This window comes from Felis catus, chromosome B4 (genome assembly GCF_018350175.1).
Source record: "Felis catus isolate Fca126 chromosome B4, F.catus_Fca126_mat1.0, whole genome shotgun sequence".
NCBI lineage: Eukaryota > Metazoa > Chordata > Mammalia > Carnivora > Felidae > Felis > Felis catus.
In genome coordinates this window covers 114,324,303-114,342,532 of record NC_058374.1, presented here as the reverse complement: position 1 = coordinate 114,342,532, position 18,230 = coordinate 114,324,303, and the positions used below count along the sequence as shown (strand labels likewise).

The window sequence follows — 18,230 nt, the reverse complement described above, 5'->3', positions numbered from 1 at the left end:
GTGAGTCCTCTGGTAGATTTATTTTACCACTTGACTTACAACAAATAACTTTGGGAAACTTGTATTGATTGTGTAAAGGAAGATATGTATCCTCTAAATACACTGGGACATTTGAAAATAAATAAACTCAAATTGACCTTAAAAAAACCCCAGAAAATGCTAGTTTGAAAAGCTTGTGTAGCTTACAGTGGGATTAAATAATTCTTATGCTGTTTATTAGGGCAAGGGCGGTAGCATAGCTCAGGGGGTTAGTGCTCCATAGTGAACATCTATTGGTTCCCACCCAAAACTCCCCTTCCCTAACATCTTCTGGTTTTCACCTCAGGATCTACTCGTCCCTATGCCTCGGATGTGCCATGTATTACAATGACCTTACTCTTAGAGATGGGTCTTCATTGTTTCAAGCCAATTAGCACTTTCCTTCCTCATCAGAGTGGTTGGTTCAGGAGAGGGCATGTGACTTAAGCCAGTCCAATCAGAATGAAAATGAAGACTTTGGCTATGAATGCTGAGAAGAGATCTCCTCTGTCCCTCTCTCTCTCTCTATGGCCTCAAGGACAGCAGCCAACTGTGACTATAACAGAAGCCTGTCATAAGATGAGACTGATGCTATGGAAAGCAGGGATAAGAGATGGAAAGAAATTTTTCCTTGGTTTTGAATTCCTTGATCAAACCAACCTTGAACTCTCTCCCACCTGTGACATTTACAGCCACATGGGCCAATAAAATCCTACATTACTTAAGCTAGTTTTCTGTACCCTAACAGATATCATCTCTATGTCTTAATTTTCTGAGTGTCTTTGTGGTTTAAATTTTGCCAGTAAAGTACATAACATTGTGACCTACCCAATCAATATTATTTACATTTTAACTGACATTTATATAGCACCTGATAGATGTCAAAGAAAACTAATCTGATCATGGCAATGATTAGATGTTATGAGATAGCCAGAGATGGTATCGTCATCCCTCTTTTATATCTTAGGGGAGGGATTGGTAAATGACAGCCTGTGGGATCAACCAGGCCTGCTACTCAAATAATGTTTTATTGTAATACAGCTATGCACATTATTTTTCTTTTTCCTTCCTTCCTTCCTTCCTTCCTTCCTTCCTTCCTTCCTTCCTTCCTCCCTCCCTCCCTCCCTCCCTCCCTCAGTCTGTCTTTCTTTCTTTCTTTCTTTCTTTCTTTCTTTCTTTCTTTCTTTCTTTCTTTCTTTCCTACAAATTATCTATAGCTTCTTTGGCACTGCAACAAAAAAGTTGAGTAGTTACAATAAAGACCACGTGACCTGCAAAGCCTAACATATTTACTGTCTAGACCTTTATGAAAATGTTGCCAACTCCTGATTTAGGAAATGGTGGACTAGACTTTCTTAAGGTCAAAGCCAGAGGCAGATCCAGAACTTGAACCCAAGTCTCCAAGCACAGCATTTTTTCCTGTGTAAGAGAGTAGCCTGAGTGCCAAAGCCTTATGGGCAGAGGCAACCTTGGCAGCAATGTGGCTCTTCCTCCCCTGTCATCTTGGAAGGCAGCTGCTCCCTGCCCATCCTTTGCCCTGGAAAGGAATCCTTTGCCAAGGAATTCTCTTCTCATAACTGTACTCGATCACAGCTGCAGCAGCACACAACGTTGGGGGCATCATTTCTCCCACAGATACCACGAATATACTGTGGAATCTGACCCCACTGCATCGCGTGTGAATGGTTGCCCCAGAAATCTGTGACCTGTGGCTGATAAGAAGATTTGCTTGGCATTGTTCAGAGGGAACAAGAGCTCCAAAAGAGGGAGCTGACCGAAGGTGGGACCGGTACTTTGAGGATGGCGGTGAGCTCCCCCACTCTAGAAGTGTGTGAACATGGGGTGAGAAGGCAGAAGAGATTCAGACATCAGATGGGGAGCTGGACTAGTTTACTCAGAAGATCTCATACAAACCAAACAGGCCATGTTTAAAAAAAGGAACAAAGAGACACCAAGTAGCAGATAAACAAAAATACACCATAAATGTAATTTTCTTCAGATTCCCTGAAAGAAGGGACCTTCCCTCCAACTTCCTTTTTTTAGCATGGCAGGGAGAAATGAGTCCCCAAAGAATCAAATTAATATTTTCCATCTACTATGAAACTGAAAGCCGCATTACCATCTTAGGAACTGATAAAATGGTCCAAGAAATCAATGCATTCACCCGTGAAGACTTCCAACACGGCCACTTGCTGCTTTCTCAAGTCTAATTAATTGGTAGGAAGTTTTTGATATGTTTCCATGATTTCATTCCAGGTTTTATCCAGGACATGGGAGAAAAGGGAGAACAAAACATTTCCACCTTGGTGAGTTGACTTGCAAAGCAGCAGGAACAGGTGATTTCCAAAACCATGTTTCCCACTGCAGGCCCCGGGCATCCCTCTTGCTAGTGGTTCTGCAAGCTACTCAGACTGTAGAACTTACATATCAGTTAGAAAGAAGTTTCCTCTCTCTGAGGGACTTTGGGGTGCCAATTCCTCCTGATGCAAAGCATGGGAAGCATAGTATCCATAATGAGAAGAAATCTAAATTGATGTTGTTTTGAATTATGCTTCAGAATTTAATGAGCCCTCTCCAGTTTATTGCCCCAAACCCTCAAAGAACCTCAACCTCAGAACTGGGAAGTCTGATCCAGGTTCCACTGGTAATGCTTGTTGAAATTAACTACTGAAGCATCATGAAATAAGAGTTTTAACGTTTAAAGAGACCTTGAGAATTTGACTTATCAACACCGAAAAAACAAGCAGTCTAGTGAAGAAATGGGCAAGAGACATGAATAGACACTTTTTCTTTTCTTTTTTTTTTAATTAAAAAAATTTTTTTTAACATTTATTCATTTTTGAGAGTGAGAGAGACAGAGCATGAGCAAGGGAGGGGCAGAGAAAGAGGGAGACATAGAATCCGAAGCAGGCTCCGGTCTCCAAGCTGTCTGCACGGAGCCCAACACGGGGCTTGAACTCATGGACGGCGAGATCATGACCTGAGCCGAAGTCAGACGTTCAACCAACTGAGCCACCCAGGCATCCCTTAGACACTTTTTCAAAGAAGACATTCAGATGGCCAACAGACACATGAAAAGACATTCAACATCACCCATCATCAGGGAAATACAAATCAAAACCACAATGAGACACCACTTCAAACCTGTCAGAATGGCTAACATTAACAACTCAGGAAGCAACAGATGTTGGAAAGGATGCAGAGGAAGGGGAACCCTCTTACACTGTTGGTGGGAATGTAAACTGGTGCAGCCTCTCTGGAAAACAATATGGAGGTTCTTCAAAAAATTAAAAATGAACTACCCCATGACCCAGCAATTGTACTACTAGGTATTTATCCAAAGGAGACAAAAATGCTGATTTGAAGGGGTACATGCACCCCAATGTTTATAGCAGTGCTATCGACAATAGCCAAAAGGTGGAAAGAGCCCAAATGTCCATTGACTGATGAATGGGTAAAGAGATACATAAAATGGAATATTTTATATTTATGTAAAATTTATATTTCCATTTATATGTAAATGGAAATCTTGCCATTTACAACAACATGGATGAAACTAGAGGGTATTATGGTAAATGAAATAAGTCAGTCAGAGACAGAAAGATATCATATGATTTCACTCATATGTGGAATTTGAGAAACTCAACAGATCAACTAGGGGAAGGGAAGGAAAACTAAGGTAAAAACAGAGAAGAAGGCAAACCATAAAAGACTCTTAAATACAGAGAACAAACAGGGTTGCTGGAGGGGGATGGTTGGGAATGAGCTAAATGGGTGACTGTCATTAAGGAAGGTACTTTCCAGGATAAGCACTGCGTGTCATACGTAAGAGAGGAGTCACTGGATTCTACTCCTGAAGCCAAGACTACATTGTATGTTAACCAACTTGAGTTTAAGAAAAAAGTTATCTTATCAAAAAAGGCTTAGAGGGGCCCCTGGGTGGCTCAGTCAGTTGAGCGTCCGACTTTGGCTCAGGTCATGATCTCGCTGTCCGTGAGTTCAAGCCCCGTGTTGGGCTCTGTACTGACAGTCAGAGCCTGGAGCCTGTTTCAGATTCTGTGTCTCCCTCTCTCTCTGCCCCTCCCCCACTCATGCTCTGTCTCTCTCTCTCTCTCTCTCTCTCTCTCTCTGTGTCAAAAACTAAACATTTTTTAAAAAGGCCCAGAGATGTGAATAATAATAACTTTCCACACTTGTACAGGGATTTCTAGTCTACAAAGTGCTGTTATAGCCATTACCTTTGTTAAGATAAAATAGCTTCTCCCAGATTTCAGTGTGCATTAGAGAGAGCAGACCATGGTCTGCTCAGCCTCAGCTTGTCTCCTGCTTTCTGCTGGTATTATGAACAAGGGAATAATCTGACAACTTAAAATAATGACTACAAGAAAAAAAAAAAAAACCCCAGCCTTGCAGCAAACAAGTTGAGTTACGTTATGGCAGTGGAACTCACAGTCCCTGAAGTCTGTAATTCTCACTGAGGACAGGCAGTTCTCCAGGTCAGGTATGTGCCTGTATTTGTCTTTGCCCTGCTTAAAGAACATTAGAAATAGGATTTTCAAACACAAATTCTTTAAGGACACAACTTTAGTAGCCACAGCATCTTCCATTCTTTAATATGCATGAGAAAAGATTGCACATTTTGTCTGTAAGCCACTAACACTTGAAAAGCCATTTCTGGGGCTCAGGTCATGATCTCACAGTTAGTGAGTTTGAGTCCTGCATTGGGCTCTGTGCTGACAGCATGGAGCCTTCTTGGGATTTCTCTTTCCCTCTCTCTCTGCCTCTCTCTCTCTCTCTCTCTCTCTCTCTCTCTCAAAAAAAATAAATAAACATAAAAAAATTAAAAAAAAAAGCCATTTCTGAGTCATAGTCTGACCCATAGAACCACAGAATTTTAGATCCAGAGGACATTGACCGCTGAGGATGTCTAGTCTAAGTATCTTGTTTTACTTATAAAAAGGAAAAAAATCCAAGACTCAGGACAATCATATATAGCAGACTCAGCAGACAGATAAACTTTAGTTTATCTCTTGCCTTGTGGGAGACAGAACGTCCTTCTCAATCCTAACTTCTCCAAATACTGGATCATAGAACTTTAACAGAAGGTGCCTCTGATGTCTTATTTCAACTCATCATTTAGCAGATGACTAAATAAAGCCCAGTGTTAAAGGACTGTCCAACATGATAATTCTGTGCTAAAGAATATCAGAATATTCTAGAAACTCTAGTTTCCTTAGAATGGAACCACCCACATTTTTTGTTGTCATTGTTGCTATTGTTACAATTTTTTAAAAATAATATTAGTTTAAAAAATCTGATTACAAAGATAATCATGGTTATGACAGAAAATTTGAGAGACACACAAAATCAAAGTAACCCATAATCCCTATGTCTAGATAACTCCTGAAAACCTTTTTCTGATGGTATTTATGATTCATATTGAATGGTGTCATATTTACCCATCCTTTTGCAACTTGGTTTTTAAACTTAATATGTTGCGATCTTTTTATATTTTTATTTGACTCATTCAGTAGTCTGTTGCAACATCATGAATTATCCACTTAAACAGTTCATTTTACCAACGAAACCGGGAAGAAACGCTCATAACAATGTGGAGGGCTTTCTGAAGTCTACTTGGCTGCATTTCAAATGAATGTTTATCACAGATAATTTTTTAACTTGTTCTGTTGCCTCAGGGTGCATGATGTATGGTGCATAATGGTGGATCTAAGCAGTTTGGTGAAGTTACTCAACTTTACCTTAAGGAGCAAGAGAAGGCATGAGTTATCTGCTGTTGTGGGCAGACGGCTCCCTGTATATATGTGAAAGGAGAACTGTAATAGTTCTAGAATGTGCTCACGGGCTGTGGCTGGTTTTTCTGGTAGGGTTATGGCACTGGAGAAAGAAATCTATTAGAGGCTCATTAGCTTCCACAGTAGCAAAGGAATCTTGCAGCCAGCTGGAGACCTCCTACAGGATTTAGGACATATGCCTTTTGTTGCTGTCTGAAACCATAGTGACTGCATGTTGTGGAAATTAAAAAATCAGCAGGCAGTGGGAAAATAAAGAAACTGAGACAATAGAAGCAGTGTTGGAGCTATGGGAAAGTGGGCACCAGCCCTCTATCTTCAGGGGCACTCACTGTTACTTTCCATGGGTCTGACCAACCTCTTGACCAAAATGCTTGGTGGACATACCAGTGAGGAGGGAGGGGACAGTCATTTGAGAGGTCATATTAGCTCTTTAGGGTAACAGACCTATTGTTGGAAACCTTGTTGCCTCTGCTTTGGTGGTATTGGCTAGGAGAGGCAATGAGAAGCATTTGAAGCATATTTGAAAGGATATAGAGGGTAAAGAAAAGGAATAAGCCAAGGTTAATTTTGGGGTCTCAAACTTAATAATTAAAAGGTGGATGGAATGGAAGTTTGCAGTAGCCACTGGTATCTTGGAGCTAGAGTAAAATGGACATATGTGGATATATACATTTTGGAGTGGTTGACAAAAATGACATTGAATCGGTAGGAACAGGCAAGATTTTTGAGAGCTCTGATAAGAGAAACGAATGAAGACTGTTCAGGTCTGGTCGTGAAGCCCCATGTTTGGAGAAGCAGGGCAATGTCAGGACCGAAACAGACTCAGAGCCAGATTGTCTGGGACTGCTGGGGAGGGGACAAGACCCCACCCTACCATTTAAGAGCAGTGTGACTCAAGCAAGCTATTGAGCCTCTCCAAACCTTGACTTACCCATTTGCAAAAGGGGATAGTCATGTGACCTACCTTGTTGGATTGTTGTGAGAATTAATGAATCAACATGTGTAAACTGTGACATATATAAACAGGAACACGTATAACAGAATCAGTGCCTGGTAGCTGGAAACATGATATGTTTGCTTTTATTGCTAATATTGTTTTTTTGAAGTTTATATATTTATTTTTGAGAGAGAGAGAGACAGAGAGAGAGAGAGAGAGGGAGAGAGAAGGGGGCAGAGAAAGAATCCCAAGAAGGCTCTTCGCCATCAGTGTGGAGCCCGATGAGGGGCTGGGTCTCACAAACTATGAGATCATGACTTGAGCTGAAACCAAGAGTCGGATGCTTAACTGACTGAGCCACCCAAGCACCCCACTAATATTGCTGTTGATTGTTGGGAAGAAATGAAGGAGAGAAGGAAGGATGGCAAGAAAGGAAAAATCTGCAATAGATTGGGGGAATCCGTTACAACATAGCAGTGCGTTTGTTATATTCTTGTGGATTATCATTTATGGAGATATGAATTACTTGATAAATAAGGCCCCAAAGATGAAGGAGCGAGTAGACAAGTCAATTTGAAGAGGAGAAAATATTGCATCCTTTTGAAAATGAGGCTTCAGGAAATGAATTTCCCTTCACTACTGAGAGCATTTGCTGAACGTTTTGTCATTCCCCTAATTATTCTCTTTGTGGATCTCCACCACTGCCTACTCCACTCCAACATTGTGCAAGCCATTTAGCACGTTCTCTTTTTTCTCATTTTCATGTCAGTCCAACCTTCTTAATTGTGAGTTAGGAGAGGGCATCTTGGTGTCTTAGATATCTAGCCCAGTGCTTGGCACATACAGTCACCCAGCACATGTGGAACATGTTGCTCCTTTAGGGGGAAAACTAGACCTGTCAGATTTAAAAACAGATTGGGCATCTTCTAGGAGTAGACTTGTAGGAGCATCCCTTCCTTAGGCAAGTCTCTCTCATCTGCTAGCACGTTCTGTCTCCCTGGCAGGTCTTAGAACTTCCCTGTTCTGGAGAAGAGCTGGTGGCAGATTCCCCTTCTCCTGGCACCTCACACCCGACTAGTAATGGGCCCTGCCTCCATTTTTATGAGGAAGGAGCCCAGGAAAGGCTGCACCGCAGGCAGTCTCAGATCTGCCAGGAAAACAGCCCAATCATGTCCCTAAAGAAGGGTTAAATGAGAATGAACGATGAGCAACAACCCTGGTGCAAACAGTGTTAGAATTGAACCAGTAGTTTATGATTTGAAGCTTGTGATGTTTAGACTGTGTCCCCTACAAACTGAATGTGTCTTTCCCGAACTTGTATGTCAAAGCCCTAACTGCCAAATGCATTGGTACATTTGGAGACGGGGCCTTTGGGAGGTAATTAGGTTTAGATGAGGTCATGAGGTTGGGGCCCCTGTGATGGGACCTGGGCGCTTATAAAAAGAGGAAGAGATACCAGTGTGCTCTCTCTCAGCCATGTGAGGCTGCAGGGAGAAGGTGGCCACCTACAAGCCAGGAAGAGAGCCCTCACCATAACCCAACCATGCTGGCACCTTGATCTTGGACTTCCTAGCCTTCAGAATGTGAGAAATAAGTGTTTGCTGTTTCGGCCAGCCAGCCTGTGGTATTTTGTTATAGCAGTCCAAGCTGACGAAGACACTCATACAGATTTCTTATGCTTGAAAAAATTATGTGAAAGTCATTCATATATTCAGTTAGGAGAACAAGTAGTTTCACAAATTCCAATTAAAATAATACTGCCAATAATGTGGCCAGTACTGACTGTCTACCGCATGCCCAGCTCTGTGGTAAGCTCCTACAAACATTATCTGATTTACTCATCATGACCACCTTATGAGACAGGCACTATTACCATCCCTTCCTTACAGGGAAAGACCTGAAGCTGAGAGAGAGTAATTCATTTGGCCAAGGTCACAGAGCAGTAGTCAGAATAGCATAGATTGGAACTTCAGAGGGCTTTTGATTTCGCTATAGGACTCATAAAAAAAATATCAGTGTGTGTGTGTGTCCACGGATGACAAACTGATTGGAGGCCACGTGGGTAGATTTTTTATTAGAACGAGGCACAGCCAGTACCCATAAGGCCTACCGCTCTGCTGGCTGTAGGCGTGTCGACATGTCAATGAAGCAGGCCTGAAGGAAAGGCTGGATTATGGCCAGTCCTTGTCTGAGGTAGTAAAGAACCAGGGATCATTGATCTTGACTTACAACTCTTCAATAATTGATGGAATCAAGAATGAATTTTAAAAACCTATTAGGATTAATCCAGCTGGCTTTCCCAGAAGTAGATGTGTACGTGTGGAATGTGTTTCTGTAATAGCTCATTAATTTTTCAGCGTTCCCAATGTGCATGGCGCTGATTGCAAGCTGGGGCATACGCTTGTGCAAGTTTACTTCAACGAGCGGGCTGTTTCCTAAGCTGTATCAAGTTGTAAATCTGGGGTTGTAAAGCATCACAATATTAGGATTCCTTGTTTGTTTGTTTGTTTTTGCAGAGCTCATTAGCCACTGGCAATTAGCATGTTTCGCTGCACAAAATGGCATCATTTGGCACCTTCGGCGGCCACTGTCACGGATGCGATGATATCAGTTAAACTCCACGTGCCATCTGCTATCACGCAAAGATAAAGTGGGATGAGGGGGCTCTTTGGCCATCTCTTACTTTCTTAGCTACCAGAGGCTTAATGGAAACAAAAATGACTATGTGCAACACTCTCCGTGCCTCTCTGGGAGAAACACCATCTTGGCTTTTTGGATTCTGCCGGGTGAAATGAAAGAACATATATTAGTAATTCAAGTAACTGGTGACAGATCATTACAGCGGTTTACTAAACCTGCCCTTTCAAATGAGCCCAACAGAATTTATGCTGCTTTGATTCTCCTCTTGAGAATCACAGAATGAATATTTATATTTATGCAGATGAGCAAATAAAGCAATGTCACAACTTAAAGGTCGGTGTCCTCTGGCTACCTTAAGGTGACATTGCCCTGCTTCTTTACTCTTGTAGTGTTGTTTAGCTTTCTTCCCCCATCACTTGAGGAGAAACTTATGAACTGCGTTAAAGATGTCCAGTAATTTCTTGAAGTCAGAAAGTCCTGTTTCTACCGTTCTACCATACACCAGGCCAGCACCTGCAACTTCAGTAGCCTGGCCAGACTTGATACATGGAGATTGCATGGACCTGATAATCCCCATGTGTGGTTAGGAGGACTCCTGAAATAGGAGCCCTATTGTCCTTGACCACCATCCAAATAATCCTTGGGAGTTTCTTTCAATTGAGAAGAAAGTCATTTTGGGGATTATCAGGAAGTGGGGATTAGATTCTGGCCTCTCGATTTTTATGTCATTTGCATCAACTTGCAATGCTACTCAGAAAAAGCTGGGAACTGTCTCTTAGGTTTAGACGAAATGCTCTGATGACTCAGTCTACAAAATGAATGTCTTGTGGGTCTGTCTCCTTTCTATTAAATTCATCAGGAGACTCTGCAGAATACTTCAAATAGAAGCAATTACCCAAGCAGCATTTACTACAAAGGATGCGCTTGAGGGACTTTTCCTACTGGAACCCTGAAAGGCAACTGTCTAGCTGATTATCTCGCTCATTCTGACCACCTTATTGATCTTTTTAAAGGGGAGATGGTGGAATCTCGGTAGGGACGAATCAGCTTCGCAACTCTTAGCCCTCGAATGCCCAGTGGTAAATTATTATGTCCAATTTGAACGGCAATAATTGGGGTCTCTGGTCTTAGCAAATTTCTCTCTGCTTTTCTAACTTTGGGGATAATTTTAGGGCCTTGGGGAAGAGACACAAGTGTTCAGGAGAAGCTTGAAAGTCTTTATTGAATCCACAATCTTATTATCTGTATCAAGTACTGAGTTTTGCTGAAACAGAATCTCTATTTCAACAATATCTTTAAATGACACATTTGCACATCAAAGCTTGAGAAGCACTGCACGTACCATGATTTTGGGACTTGGAGACTCTGTTCGAAACTCCTTGAAAAGGAGATGCGGTGGGGTACCGTGGAAGATGTTGCATATCTTACACTATGTGGTATTTCCCGTGATGGTAGGCACACAAGAGAGAACAATTAGTATGATTTAGAAGCACCATGAATGGTGCAGACTTTCCTGGGCTCCTTCCTGACATAAATGCAGGCAGGGCCAGTTACCGCTGAGGTCTGAGGTCCCAGGGGAAGGGACATCTCCCACTTGCTCTTCAGAGGGCCCCCCAGTAAGGGCTGCGTGGGAGATCGAAATATGACTGTTTTCCTTAGTGTGGAGGTTCCCAAACTTTTTAGATGGCATCAGAATCAGCTGGAGGTCTTGTTAAAAAGAATAGGTTGCTGTGTTTGGGGCTCCACCCCTGAAGTTTCTAATTTAAAAGGTCTGGCATGGGCCCCGGAATCTGCATTTCTGACAGTTTCTCAGGTTAATATGGAAGCTCTGCTCTGGGGCCACCAGCGTTTGGGAAACACCGCTCTGGGTGTTAATCCATGCAGAGCATTTGCTCTCAAAGTGTACTAACTTGTGCTAAGCGTCTGCTGTGTTTAGAACGAGTTCTAATTTCTAGGGATCTGTCCTTGAGTAGATTGCTTAACCCCACTTGATTGTTTCATTTGGGTTATTATGTCCTACGAGACAGTACATGTTCATGTGGATTTGTTATGCCCAGAATTCGTGATCCCCAAAGACCACCAGGGAGCTGAGTCCGATGCAAAAGCAAAAGAGCCTTTATTCGAGCTAGCTCGAGCTCGGTCCCCTACCTGCACCGACGCAGCGGTGAGATACCAGGGAGAGAGAGCGAGTTTCAAAAGCACAAAGGTTTTATTGGGGTCTAGGGGCAGTTGGTGAGGTAATGGCTGTGGCCTCAGCCAATTGGCTGGGGAAGGGTCGGAGTCCTGTTATGCAGGTCGCCGGGCGTGTTTTGATCCGGAAGTTTGAATGGGTGAGTGGGAGGTTACTCAAGGGGAGGAGGCATGGTCGGCGGCATAGGTCCGCCCTTTCAGATTGTTGTGTCATATAAGACAGAAGAGGTGAAAGGGATCCCTAAAGAGTGAGGAGCAAACAAATGTTAGCTATGATTTATTCACTAGTGGCTTCCTGGTTCCACACACAGAACCTGCCGCTGCCCATGCTGAGTGGCCGAAGCAAGCTGGCTGGAGGGGGAAGGGGGGAAAGGGGACGGAGGGGGAGGAAGGGTATGGTTAGCAGTTAAAAGCCTAGGTGCCATTTGTCTGACTCAAGCCGTCCGACACCAGGCCTAGATCACTTCCGAGTCTCGCTTTCCCCCTTTTGTGAATGAGGAATGAGCCTGGTGTTGTCAGGGGTCCAGGGCTTCTGGGGATGCCTTGAAGGTGAGCCTGTGGGACTTTCCCCAGCTTCCAGCATTGCAATTCCACCTGGATTGGATTTCCAAATAAGAATGCTTTTGTAAAGAGGGCACCGCTAAAAACAAAACCCGTTTAAAGACTACCAGGAAGGATAACCTTCAGCTTTCAAAGTTCACCTTCAGACTCATGGAGGATGTCCCCAGAACAGCACGATTGTTCTTTTCTTTCACAACCAAGTTGAAGATGCAGACAATTTAGCCCTAAATCTGCCCCTCTCTAATCTGCTCTAACAGTAATCTGTTGTCACCAAGACCTCTGCCTCCACACGCCACCACCCCGGATGGAAAATCAGTGCCAGTCTGAAGGCCAGGAGGGAGGTGGGGTCACCAATACAACAATGATGGGAAGGTGCCCCCCAGCACAGAGAGAGCATTCTGCTCCCCGATGGTGACTGTCACTGGTGAACTTATTCTAGGTCCTAGACCTGGGGTAAATTATTTGACAAGAGGAGATTTTGAGAGAAGACCCATATCTTATACATCTCTGTAAGTTAACGCCTAATACCAAGACTGGTACTCAGCTGGTTCCAATAATTCATGGCCGATGCCTGTCCTGATTGGTGACACATGCATTCTAACTGGTTGCTGCACACGTTCTATTAGTTATGAAATATTTTGAAGACCCCCTTCCCTACTTGTCACAATAGCTGTCCCCATGACATGTCTGCAGTGAAAGGAGAAGGAGCAAATGGGACCTGATTTCGGTAGCAGAAGGGGGTGGCACAGGTAATCTGCAGCTACATCTGACACCGGAATGTTCCCACGGAAACACCTCAAGTCCAGGGAAGTTGAGCACCGCAAAACCCTGCCTATGCTCATAGAACCTGTGCTTGAGAGACGAAAGGAGAGCTTAGAGCTGGCACACAGAGAGGGTCCTCCCTTGGGCCTCCTTTGGGCATCTGGAAATGACTGCCAGCCGCCTGGTTAATGGCCGCTTTCTCAGAAGGACTTGGAAACCACTACACGTTCCAAGCACAGGAGGGCTGTGATCTCTCTCTCTCTCTCTCTCTCTCTCTCTCTCTCTCTCTCTCTCTTACACACACACACACACACACACACTCACTCACTCACTCACTCACTCGCATGTACTCAACACCTTTGGGAGGCTTATTGACCATTCACGATTTTGATTGACCCGCAAACGGGAGAGCTCACCTGGAAATGTCAATGCAAACATACCTGACTGAAATGTTCTGACTCAGAAGGATACCAGGAGAAAGCCTTCAAAGGCAGAAGTGTAAATCATGTGCAAAAGATGCACACTGCCTCCCAGGTGAGTAGGATCCACGGATGTGGCCACCAGCACCCCCCTTGGAATCCAAGTTATCTAAAATGTATGCCTGACCGAGTCCTTCTTGGCTTCAGACACTTCAGTGGCTCTTTGTCTTGTACCAGAAAGACATGTTTTTAAGCACACACATGAGCCTCTCATGATGTGGCCCATTTACCTTCTTGATATTCCTTACTCTGCAATTTGTTTTCTGGAAACAGGGAATGGATTGTAATTTCCACACAGAGTGGCCCACACTGGCGGTGTTTGCCCTCTTCCTGCCCTCCCCAAGCCCGACTCCTAGTCATCTTGTGAGATTTAGGGCCAGGGATTATCTGTTAAGTAACTTAAAAGGGAAAATACTTCACATTAGGCTGGTGTTTAATTAGCTGTGTGCCCTTGAGTTTTAAAATCTGTTTTGACTTGATCTTTCTCTGGTCTTCTCCCTCTCTATTATCTTCATTGGAAAATTTTAAGATAATGGTGCAGGTACTGCTAGGCGCTAACCCAATGTGTGTGCTCTCCATTTTTCTTGCTACAAAAACCCTGCTTTGCTTGGCGGCAGGTGCAGAATTAACATGCTGACTTGCTCCAAGGCCATGTGACTCAAATATGGCAATGAGGTTTAAGCAGGAGTTGCAGGATGCGGCTTCTGGAAAAACTTTCTCAAAGGGGACAGAGTTGGTAGCTTCTGTCTTTTATATATATATAGCCATAATATATATAAAATATATATATATATATATAATATTTATATATATGGTATGTTTATTTATTTTTGAAAGAGAGAATCAGAGAGCAAACAGGGGAGGTACAGAGAGAGGGAGACACAGAATCTGAGCTATCAGCACAGAGCCTGACATGGGGCTTGAGGTGAGGCTCGAACTCATGAACTGTGAGATCATGACCCAAGTCATGACACTCAACCAACGAAGCCACCCAGGCATCCCTGATCTTTGCTCTTCTTGTGGTCTGGAATATGGCTTGATATCTGAAAGCATACCAGTGGTCTTGCAAAGATAACAGCAGAACAGAAAAACAGAAGGAGCCTGGCAGGTTGCTGACACCTGGCCTGGGCTCTGGTCATATTACAGGAGAAACACTCTTTATTTGTCTAGGTCATTCTAGTTGGATTCTGTTACCTGCAGGCAAATGCTATCCTAACTTACACAGATCTCTCCATCCTGGACTTCCTTCTCTAAGAACAAGGTCATCTTTTGGCATTTGGACCTCTTGTGACTCTTTTACTGTCTATATATGATGAGGTTTCATAATAAGATCATTAGAGATGATTCGAAAATCATTAACTTCTTACAATTCTCCCCTTCTTGCTATTTGCCAACCCAATGCCTATAGTGGTTATGAGGATAGAGGGGGCTGAATTAGGAGATGGAAAAGTTACAGTGATTTGAATGAGAAATATATTCTAATTTCATTGGATGTAAGATAATTAGGCTGATACATAATAAATGAACAGTTTGCACATCCAGCCAGGAATTTTCACAGTGCGATTCCAAAGCCATTAGATAACATAAAATGCTGGGAGCCTGTAAGGGGATCCCTGAAAAGAAATATTAGCAGTTTCCCCATTAAATTTATACTTCTCTTGATAAAGATCCTAGAAGCATATGATTAGAGTTGGTGTTTGAGGGGATAGATGAACCTGGATTGGATGGGGCATGGAAAAATTTTAATCATGTGAGTGAGAAATGTAACCTAGTTGGATTTTGGGGAAAAGGTTTACCCTTGAACTCGAACTCTAGATGTTTCATAATCTGGTGAGTATCAGAAGTTTGGTAGTTTCCTAAGATTCTATAAGCTATAACTATAATCCTATAACTACTCGTGGAATAAAAGGACGAGTCTTCCCCAGCCATGTCTAGGCTGGCTTGTGTTTCTCTCCCCTGCTTCCATAGTTCTCTGGAATGATGGTTAAGAATGTAGAGACAAATTGTCTGGATTTTAATCTTAGCTGTGATTGAGGGAGTTAATAACCTCTCTGGGCCTGATGTTGCCATTTGTGAAATGTAGACAATAATGATATTTACCTATTGGGTGAGGACGATTGAAGTTAATCAACATAAAGCACTTAGATCGGTGTCTGGAACTTACTTAGTAAGCTGTCAATAAATGCTATTACATTGCTTATTGAATACACTGTGATAGGATGTTCTGTTTATTCTACCAGATTGCCAGCTCCTTGCCAAACATGTCTTATTTCTTAATGTAGTGAGTATTCATTTAGTATTCAATCCATCGTTACTGAGGCACACGAATGAAATACCTCTCTGATGTTGCCTCCCTCGTGGAAAGTGTCTTACTTTATAAGGTGGTTTGCAGATTTATGTCTTATCTCTTCCCTTACCCTAAGCTCCTAGCTCCTGTTCTAAATCCTTCTGTTTAGTATGAGCTCAACAAACATTTCTTGAATAAATGAAACGTAAGCATTTCATGTGAGGGTTCTCACACGCCCAGAATCGTCATTTGTCGTTTCCTGATATGAACTCTTGCAGAATGGGTAATCCAGTGATAGCAAGCTGCTCGCTGTTCTTTAAATGTACCCTGCCCTTCACGTCTCCACACCTTGGCTCAGGTAGCTCCCATCTGCCTTCCGATCTCCATTTTGCCTGGCAAACAAACCCACATACATGTCTAAATTCCAGCTTTGACTCTCTTCCTCCAAAAGTCTGTTCTGATCCTTTCAGGAAGAGCCATCCCTCTCTCTCCCTCCCTCTTCTACCCTCACCTTGTCTTTTTACTCTATAATGATTTCAGGAAGGCTCATGCTGTGTCTTATATATTACAGAACCCAAGTACCTCACATAGCACTTGACATAGAGCAGGTATTCAAATAAGCTTCTTAAAGGAATAGACACGTCGATCTATAGAAAGATACACAGACAGTCCTCTAATGAATGTGCTTTTCCATTCTAAGTCATAAATAAATAATCATATGCATTCACAACAACAAAGTGCAGTATGAATTCTCCACCCCCCCCTTAGAGGTAGTTAAATTACTCTATCCATTTCTACCTTATCCAGGATACCTTCTGACATAAAGCATCCATTTAGGAGCACACAGGCCAGGTTTGGGAGTTTAGTTTGCACATATGGAGCAGGGGGAAGACAACTGGCTGGCACAGCCCTTGAGCCCTGACCTCGGCTTTGTTGCCTTGGTGTTCAAAACCCAATGATGCTCATTCTGGAAAGGTGGGCATGCCCTGGAAGGGGAAAACAGAATCTGTGTGGACATGGCCCTTTTATGTTCATAAGAAGCAGCCATGGGTTAATAAAAATATCAAGAACCACAGGGTAATTATATGAAGACCTAGGAAAACAATAAGAAAGAACATCTGCTTATAGTAACATGAAGAGACACGAATTGGTATAGAAAACCTGCCCCTGCATCACCCATGCCTGACAGTGGATTAGATTTCTGGGTACTCTCTCAAGAACCCCATGTCTGTGGCAGCCAGGCCTGTTAGGATCATTGGATTAATGACGTTAATGCAAATGGTTGCAGAGAATTCAGAATGACTTTGAATTTAGGTCTCATGGTAAGAGGGGTGTTGGTGATTCCAAACTGGTTATCTTCGTTTTGTTCTTATAAATAGAATTGCTTTCTATGGAAAAATGGCATGCGTGCAGGATCCTTGTGTCTAGTTCTGGACTGATTATTCACTAGAAACAATTACTGGAACAAATTCAGCATTTTTTATTTCCCTCCCGCAAACAAAATGGTGTGTGCATAGGGTAGTGACATACTGTGTGGAAGGGGGTGGAAGGAAGGTTTTGAAACCTAATTTCCTCACAGAGAGGTCAGACTAGGAGATGGACTAACAATAAATACAAACATGTTTGGGAGTTGGGGTGTGGCTGGCAGTCTGCTGTCTCTGTGTAAATACAGTATAACTTCTGCTGCCTTTATTTGTTTGGAAGCGCACAACTAAACAAACATCCTTGAGAAACGCATTTTTCTTTTTTGTTTGCTCTTTCGATGCTTGGCTATTCTGGTTATTTGCTTCAGGATGAAATTCTGGACCCAGGAGGTTGTGTAACCAGGTACCTGACCCAGACTTTGCAGCCCTCTTGGGCTGGCCGGCCTATCCACCTCCCCTCCCTCTCCACCCCACACAGCATCCAGAAACCCAAACACAACCACTCTAATCCTGAGTTGTGTTGCCCCAGGGGAGTCATATCCCAAGGGACTAGTCCCATAGTTGCTGGAATAATCTTGTCTCCTTTCTGGTACCAGAACGTCTCCTTCTTCTATCTTCCACTGAAGATTCAAAGGTCCGTGGTGTGGGCTGGGACAGCAACAATTTAGAGAATCCAGAGAATTCTCCTCCCACTGCTGAGCAGGCCACACACCCATGCATCAACAGTCAACAATGAGCCTACTCTTACACGTTAGTGCCAGAAAAGTTTCTGGCTGGTGGAGATGTGTCCCCAACCCCCATACCGTGGACCTCAAATGCATACACATGGTAAAGAACAGATTGGTCTTGGTAAATATTTTATTCTAATTTAAAATCAGCTGGCACTTATTGGCCACTTAAGTATTTTAACATCATTATCATGTAGATTTTCCCAAGCACCCTGCAAAGTAGAATTTACTGTTCTCATTCTAGAGCCAAGAAAGCTGAAGCTTATAGGGAAAGATAAACAACTTACTTAAGGTTGCCTTGCTAGTGAACACAGAGCCAGAATTCAAAGTTTAAAGATGCAAGTTGGACTTGTAAATAGGGGGAAGAGAAAGATACTACAAACCATGTTAG

The 18,230-nt window shown here is 42.9% G+C and overlaps 1 protein-coding gene across 1 annotated transcript in view; it reads right to left on the bottom strand.

The window, feature by feature from the left end:
• PLEKHG7 (pleckstrin homology and RhoGEF domain containing G7) overlaps positions 1-18,230 on the bottom strand; it is a 69,364-nt gene that overhangs the window by 33,066 nt on the left and 18,068 nt on the right. Inside the window, 6 exon segments of the mRNA XM_045062676.1 lie at positions 2,150-2,287; positions 4,454-4,544; positions 9,501-9,547; positions 12,878-12,944; positions 12,946-13,011; positions 17,519-17,759. Coding sequence (XP_044918611.1) covers positions 2,150-2,287; positions 4,454-4,544; positions 9,501-9,547; positions 12,878-12,944; positions 12,946-13,011; positions 17,519-17,759 — 650 coding nt within the window.